Genomic DNA, 8,220 nt, shown 5'->3' on the forward strand with positions numbered 1-8,220 from the left:
CCAATTTCAAATGTCCATGTACATGTAACTTTGAAACTTTGATCATCTGAATTAATCCCTTTGAGTTAACTTTGAACCTTTGTGTCCGCCGTTTTTAATCTTTGTTTTGTGCAACATTCACAGATTTTTTTTTTACCCTTCTACCCCTCTCCACATTTTCTCACCTCTAACTGTCAGGTCAAAGACTCGAATCTTGAATTTGAGAGTGAAAAAGATCCAAACAGTCCTCTCTGAATCACCAGGTTGATTTCAGTGGTTCAACATTCACAGATTAAGTAAGCTTTGAACAGAAAAGTATTCGTAACTTGTAAGTGTCAACTTCCAATATATTAGTCCACGGATTAATGTGAATAGGACTTTAATCAATGAAGAGACGTAGGAATAGTCAAAGATCTTGAAAAGGGCCTTAATTGCAGCAAAAAGTTGGTGGATTAATTGCAAAAAGGATGTCACATGCTTTGCCTTACTACTATGGGCACATCCATCATTATTTTGATATTACAACATGATTTTGACCACACTTTTCCAAAATTAACCATCATTATGTAATTTGCTTTAGTTTTGTCTTAGCTAGTTTAGGCTTTTTTGTTTTTTGTTTTGTAACTTTTACGGTTCTTAGAAAGTTGAAAAAAAGGGAAAATGAAAAAGAATGGTCTAGCTCAAAGCCATTGACTTGGATATTACCCCTTTGAGAGCTAATGGGCCACAGCATGGTAAGTTGATCATATGATTCTTTTGTTACACAGTTAAGCACTGTGCCTTGACATCAGTAAGAGATTATGACCCAACTTTGCTCATCTTTGCCAACGGTGAAAAATGAAAATGGTTGAAAGGAATGATGGTCCTGATCCAACCATCGATGTATAAAAGGGAACCCAAGAAACCTATAAAAAGGCAAATTAAAAGTCTGCATGCCCCTTCTATCATTAGTGCAAGGGCAAAAAGATGCTAGTGTCACGAGGAAAGTGAAAATTTTCTTGCCATGCTCTTAATAGAACCCTTATAAATATTTTGTAGATAAAGCAACTACTTAATTAAGAGTAAATTTTATATATATTAACAATGTATATATTATTACGGTTGGATGCACGACACTTGTGTAAAATCTAGGTTTCAAATTCAAATTCAAATTGTGTGTTATGCATCTAATGGTAAAAGTATATACACTGTCAGTATATGAAAAATTAATCATTTAAGCAGTACACACATTCAAGTCATGTTTTGCACATAGAGCAACTATGCCATGCTCTTCATCTACTCACTTATAAATGAATGTAAACAAACAAACCAAATGTATATCTAAGTAACTTTCAGGTAAATATACAAATTGAGAGAAACAAATGCAATTTAGTTAATTACAATTTGCCAAGCTATTAATACGTTCAGTTAATGCTTTAAATTTTTTTTAGGGATTTTTTTGACCTTTATCCATGGGGCAGAAATCAAATGAATCTAAATAAGAAAGTTCAATGTACAAGTGGTATGTCAATGTCTACCAAAAGTTTTTTCTTTTTTCAACTAATCAAAGTCTTGAGCCAACATTTGTCTTTTACAACCACTAAAACTCTACTTTACACATACCACCCGTTAAATCAGTTACTTGGCTTGATTTGCTCTGTCTTTGTTTCTTCCAGTAGACTTCACGGCCCACGGGTTCTACTTCTACCTTTATCAAGAGATGGATACTGCTCAAATTTGAACAGGAAAGTCGGCCGACAACATAACTTATTTGGGGGAGAAAGTCATTTGGGACTTTGGACTAGAAAATAACTACAGTGTTTCTCGGCGAAATCGACGGTGTCATAGAACTTGCGGTGGCACAAAATACATCAGAAGATTAGTTAGACTAAGGTCCATAGTTTACTGCAACAAATGCAATAAATAAAGAAGAGGGAACATGGCTCATCAATTCAAAGCCACGTAATGATGAAAATCAATCATGTTAACATGCTGGCCTTAGTCCCACCTTCCAAAAAGCAAGAATGGAAGAATCCAAGCTTTTTTCTTTCTTTTTTTTTTGGGTCCAATCCATCCTACTCCGTAACTCCCATTACTCTCTCCTATATAGTATCTGTTTATATTACTGTGTCTTTGTGTGTGAAAATTTATAGTAGTATATATATGGTTCTTTCACAGTTTACAACAAAAGCAATTTTTCAGTCCCAAAATGCAGAATCTACACTTGGCTTTTCTCTTGCTCACTTCACTTTGCTTTGGTTCACTGGCATTTTCATTCAGCCAAGACCAGCAAGATTTTAACCAAGCCAAGAACTTTGAAGGATCTTCTAACCTTGTGAACCTTCAATATCACATGGGACCTGTCCTAACCTCACCTATCAATCTCTACGTTATATGGTATGGCCATTGGAATCCAGCCCATCAAGCCACCATCAGGGATTTCCTCTATTCCTTCTCTTCTCCAGCTCCATCCCCTTCTGTAGCAGACTGGTGGCGAGTTGTCCAGCTATACACCGACCAAACCGGCTCAAATATCACAAGCAACATCATCCTCAAAGGAGAATTTTTCGACTGGAAATACTCTCATGGTACGTACTTGACTCGCTTGTCAATGCAATCCATCATCAAAACAGCATTATCCTCTCATCCCAATGCACTGCCACTGAATTACAATAACGGGCTTTATTTGATCTTAACATCTTCAAATGTTAAAGTTCAAGAATTCTGTAGAGCTGTTTGTGGCTTTCACTACTTCACATTCCCATCCATTGTTGGAGTCACTGTGCCTTATGCATGGGTAGGGTACAGTGGCACACAATGTCCAGGCATGTGTGCTTACCCTTTTGCATGGCCTGAATACTCCGGCAAGCCGCCGCCGAGCGGCAACGGAGGGAACGACCTGATGAAAGCACCAAATGGGGATGCTGGTGTTGATGGGATGATCAGTGTGATTGCTCATGAGTTAGCTGAGGTCTCGAGTAATCCTCTGGTGAATGCTTGGTATGCTGGGGATGATCCAACTGCCCCTACTGAAATTGCTGATTTGTGCTTGGGAGTTTATGGGACCGGTGCTGGTGGTGGATTTGTGGGAGTTGTGTATAAGGATTCATGGGGGAATGGATTCAATGTCAATGGAGTCAAAGGCAGGAAATTTCTCGTGCAGTGGGTTTGGAATCCTGTTAGGAGAAGATGCTTTGGTCCCAACGCCTTGGATTAATTAATTAATTAATTAAGCAAGTATGGGGTTGTCATTATTCTATCATGTACATATTTTTAATCTCTAGTGATTTGATAATAAACATGGCATGCTTTTAAATTTTTTTTATTGTTTGTTTTTTTCCTAGAATGTTGTACTAAAAAATTTTCATTGATAATGGAATACAGTTAGTGATTTTTTTTTTTTTAAATGAAGGAATTGAAATCAACCTCACAATTTGCAGGACTCTAATTGGTTCACTGGTGCTATCATCTTTACAATAATAAAATATGTGTAGGTACTTAATTTGGTGTTAATTTTATGTGTTTATAAATTTATCATTATCTCTATTATCAAATGACACACAAATCCTACTGAACCAAAACTACCTCTCTCCAATTCTTACGTTCTCCCTAATTAACGATTTTTTTTACTTCCCAAACCATTTTCTAAAAGTCTCCATTCTTTTCCGGTCAATCAACCTTTTGTCCCAAATTTTAATGCTACTTCATATGGTACATTGGACATATTTCTGTATGATACACTTTTGATTTTGTATTACATAAAATAGTTATATTCACTCGCATCATTTATGTGATTATTTCAATTAAAAATATTTTTTGACAAATTGCATATGCATCGAGTGTGTCTCGATAGCTTGTAAAGTTGAATACTTGGAGGGTACATTTCATGATTTTTATAGAAGTTTTGAGGGGCAAAGCTGATTTTAATAGGGTTTTAACTGTAAAAATCTAGAATTGAATTAAGGAAAAAATGTTATGGTAATATTATAACTTTTTGACTAGGACCATCTTCGCCTGACTGCTTTTGCTTTGGCAGTGTTAAACATTAACTCGACAAGATATGATGATATTTTTCCCTGGTCAATTCGTAGCTTGTCTCTGAACTATGGAGATAAACAAAAAATTGAAGAAAAGTAAAAGAAAAATCAGAAAGAAAGAGAGACAAAAGAACGAACAAAGGACTCTGAACAATTCCAACAGAAAAGGGTCTGGCAGGTAGAATTAAAGCTTAACCACCAGCACAAAGGGTAGGAGGCAAGGTTCAAATCTTTTCTTCCACCAAATGCTACATTTAAAGTGACTTGGCCTCGTCTGATCCGATAGTGGTTCAATCTCCTCCGAGTTACCCCTAAACCTCTTTAGGTCAACAGTTATCGTCTTCGAAAAAAAAATTGAATTAAAGCTTAAAGAGCCACGTTTGCGGGGTTAGGTGAGAAAGAATCTTCTTATGTTTTATTGGTGTTTAAAAAGTCAATCACACACAAACACAGCCATTTTTCCCCTCTTTCTTTTCTTTATTTTTTTTTTAAAAAAAATTTCAATGAGAAACTGAAAGGAAAAAAAATAGTTGGGGCCATTTAATTGATATTGGTACTTCTTTGATCGTCTCAAGAAGTTAAAACAACAAATTACAATCAATTATGTGTTTGTTTTTAACTATTTTTATTTTTAGAATCAGAATCTAAAAACACTCTATCTTGCTGCTTTTGACTTGTAAATTTTTAGCATCTACAAAACCTAAAATCATGTTTTGAAAAGTCACCAAAGCCAAAGAGACCAAAAAGGAAAAAAAAAAAGAGAAAAGTATCCTTTTGAGAGTTGAAAGCTAAAATCAGGGATTTATAATAAAGATAACTTTTTTATATATTGCTAGTGTAAATTTTTTTTTTTTTACACTGTAAATTTAGATCATGCTACATAACATGAATTTAAATTTGAAATTCAAAACACACACATATGACATATATCCCAAATTATTAGTTTAAAAAAAAATCACTACACTGTCAGTGTATAAAAAATTAATCCTTATAATAATTTGAGAAATTGCTCCTAAGTTAATTTACTTGTGCATGGTTGTAGATTGCAACTCTTGTTTCGTTGAATATATCTCGTTTTCTTTTGATTTTGGAGGGAAAAAAAACTGAAGATGGGTACTTTATTACTTAGCCGGGCAAAAGATGTAATTTAAAAAAAATAAAAAACAAGGGAAAGGGAGAAAAAAGAAAAGAAAAGAAAAAATGAGCGTGGGTACTTTATAGTTTAAGCCGGGCCGTAGAAGGACGTTCAATTCTGTCCGTAAAAAAAAAAAAGGCTAAACTGAAGTGTCCATATAGGCCCCCAAAGATCTATTTTCCTAGAAAGCCCAAATTTTAAGGCATATTCAACACTCTGCGGACGTCTAGAGCAGCTCGATCCACGACCTTTACGGCTCGATTCTCAAATTTTCACTTGCTTCTCAACTCTCTCTCTCTCTCTCTCTCTCTCTCTCTCTCTCTATATATATATATTTATATTTATTTATTTATTTATTTATTTTTATTTTTATTTTTGCTAGTCCCTCCACTCATATGTCATATCACTCAATTCATCTCTACCCTCATAACCTCTATAGCTCAATTCTCAACTTTTTTCCTCATAAAGTTGGACAATGTTACTGTGTCAATAATTATGGTAACGAAATTGGAATAACTTACTTCTCAACTTTTCTTCAATGTAAAAAAATTTGAAATTTTATTTGAACTGAAATTAAAAAAACATACACGCACACTATGTAATGTGCTTTGTAACAGTTTTGAAAAAGTTTGAAATCTTATCTGAATTGAAACTGAAAAAAAACACACACACACACACTATGTAGTGTGCTTTGTAACAATTTTGAAACCATTACGCAAAAACCAACTTAGCAAACTGTTAAGCTTGGAAGCATTAGATTTTTTTTTCATAACAAGTTAAACTGGAGTAATTCATCATTTCTGGGAGACTCGTGTATCTCAAACAATTCAACGTCTCCTCCAACCAATTAAGCGGAGAAGTTCCTATCAATCTGTTTTCTCCTTAACATTACATGTGAATCTTTTAGAAACCTCCCGTGAGGTTTCAAACAATTTCACTGAGCTCTTCTGAGGTTTGAAAAATTACACTTACCTTCCTTGATGTGATAGTTTTAGTCAGGGGTGGCAATTCGGGTCCAAATCAGGTTGGCGGGTCGGGTTCGGGTCAACCCGTCAGAAAATCTGTTGACCCGAATCCGAAAATTTCAGGTTGACGGGTTGACGGGTTGACCCGAAATGACCCGAAACTTAATTTTAATTTATTAATTTATCACTGTAATTTCTAATAAAATCAATTTCTCACAAAACTAATTACATAATCAAGTAATAAAAATTTAAATAAATAATTCCAAACCAAATCTAAAATAAATTAAACACCGTAAAAGTGTTTTATCCCAAACAAAATATAAAATAAATTAAAACAGTATAAAAGTAAAAAATAATATAATATATTATTTATCCAAATATAATAATTTCAACTTCACACAAATTAAATAAATTCATTTAGGATTAAGTAATTAATGCCTTTGAAAAAAAGAATAACTTAGTTTAGTTAGATAAAATTATTTTTATGTTTATTAAATTATTTTTATTTCGTAAACGGGTCATATTGGGTCATATCAGGTCACCACGGGTTGACCCGAAATCGATCTGTTTTCTTTTCGGGTTCATTGGGTCCAACACGATTCTGACCCGAATTCCCGAAATCTCAACCCAAACCCATTAATTTCGTGTTAGGTTCGTGTCGTGTTTTCAGGTCGTGTCGAAAATTGCCACCCCTAGCTTTAGTAACAAAACCTTAAAATAATATTGAATTGGTCAAAATTTTAAATGAATACCCAAAAATGCCCTTATGTAATGAGTTTTAATTTACTTCCTTATACAATTATAAGATTATCTAGTATAATTATAAGGAAAAGGTGCCAAAATTTTAATGTTCATACCTATTATTTGATAAACAACTATAATAATAATTTTATCACTATAATAGGATACTTTTGATGGTATTTTATTATGGATTTATATTTATAAGATAGAAAAGAAAATGTTGAAATAATTCATTTAGAATTTATGAATTTTTTTAGTAGTGGGATTATTATCATTTAATAGTGATTTTTGGGCCATTTCTTTTTAATTTTAATACCAAAAAATAGAAGACAAAGATTAGCAAAAACATTAGATTGCATATAAAGTTAACTCATAAAAAAATCAATAGTTCGATATTTGGTTACAATAGAAACTAGAGGCAATAGTGGTAGTGTTATAGTTTTATTGGCAAAACAAGAAGGAAAAAGAATGAAAAAAATAATTTTAAAAGTCATTCTAAGTATAAGCATACAAAACAAGATAATTTCATTAAAATAGTTAAGGGCAGTATTGTCATTTCAAATGACAAGGGAGTTACGTGTAATTTTTAATACCTCGACTCGAGGGATGTTAACACATTTTACTAAGGAATACTACCAGTCAAACACTCAACACTCTAAGCCGCTTTCTGAAGAACTAGCAACTTTCTGCGTTTACACATCTAAGGTATCAGCCATTCAACCAAGGTGGGACTTTTGTGCCAAAACTATTGATCGAGCCGATGTTAAGAAAATTGCTGTAACCGACGATTTTTCAATAGACAAAATGAAATGGTATACCATTTCACAATTGGATTGATTTAGTTTCCAAATGAACTGTCCAAATTCATTTTGTGTATGCTGATGATTGGCTACATTTCGCAAAAGGCAACTGATAACGAGTCTCCATCGTAGTCTACAACTACCTCTGAAAATTGTGGAGGCCTGAAAATGGTACGTCATTTCGCACCTGGATCACCACCCTGTAGGCGGTGAACGAGTCCATACAGCGGCAGAACTGGACACCATTTGACTCTGGGCATATTCTTCCTGTATTAATTTCTTCAGGAGGCCAACTTTGTTAGCATTAAATGCTGTGCAATTGGCTTTCCGTCCTCCTGCATTCTTTCTTCGGTTTCACAGTTGTTGGCCAAGTCATCGTTGCCATCATACTTAATAGCTCTACCATGCATGTATTCTTTCTTGATCAGGATGAATGGCCTGTGAAGCCATTTTCACGTACTAGTCTTTAACTATTTAGTACTTGATTACGTTATGCATTTGTTAGTCAGACTTGACGGCATTTCTATTTTTCACGCTGTACAAAAATGCACAGCTGGAATTGCCTATAAATAGAGGCATTTGCA

General features: G+C 34.1%; 1 protein-coding gene across 1 annotated transcript; it reads left to right on the plus strand.

Annotated features, from left to right (window-relative positions):
* The first annotated feature begins 2,067 nt into the window (after window positions 1-2,067).
* On the plus strand, window positions 2,068-3,274 carry LOC140014799 (protein EXORDIUM-like 7). Its single transcript, XM_072066251.1, has one exon. It carries the CDS (start codon window positions 2,168-2,170, stop codon window positions 3,173-3,175), a length of 1,008 nt encoding a protein of 335 aa, XP_071922352.1. The 5' UTR covers window positions 2,068-2,167; the 3' UTR covers window positions 3,176-3,274.
* Window positions 3,275-8,220: the final 4,946 nt, after the last annotated feature.

Source organism: Coffea arabica, chromosome 9e (assembly GCF_036785885.1).
Source record: "Coffea arabica cultivar ET-39 chromosome 9e, Coffea Arabica ET-39 HiFi, whole genome shotgun sequence".
Lineage (NCBI taxonomy): Eukaryota > Viridiplantae > Streptophyta > Magnoliopsida > Gentianales > Rubiaceae > Coffea > Coffea arabica.

Excerpts from the sequence above, each read along its gene's own strand:
- LOC140014799 (XM_072066251.1), top strand. The coding sequence starts at position 2,168 with ATGCAGAATCTACACTTGGCTTTTCTCTTGCTCACTTCACTTTGCTTT.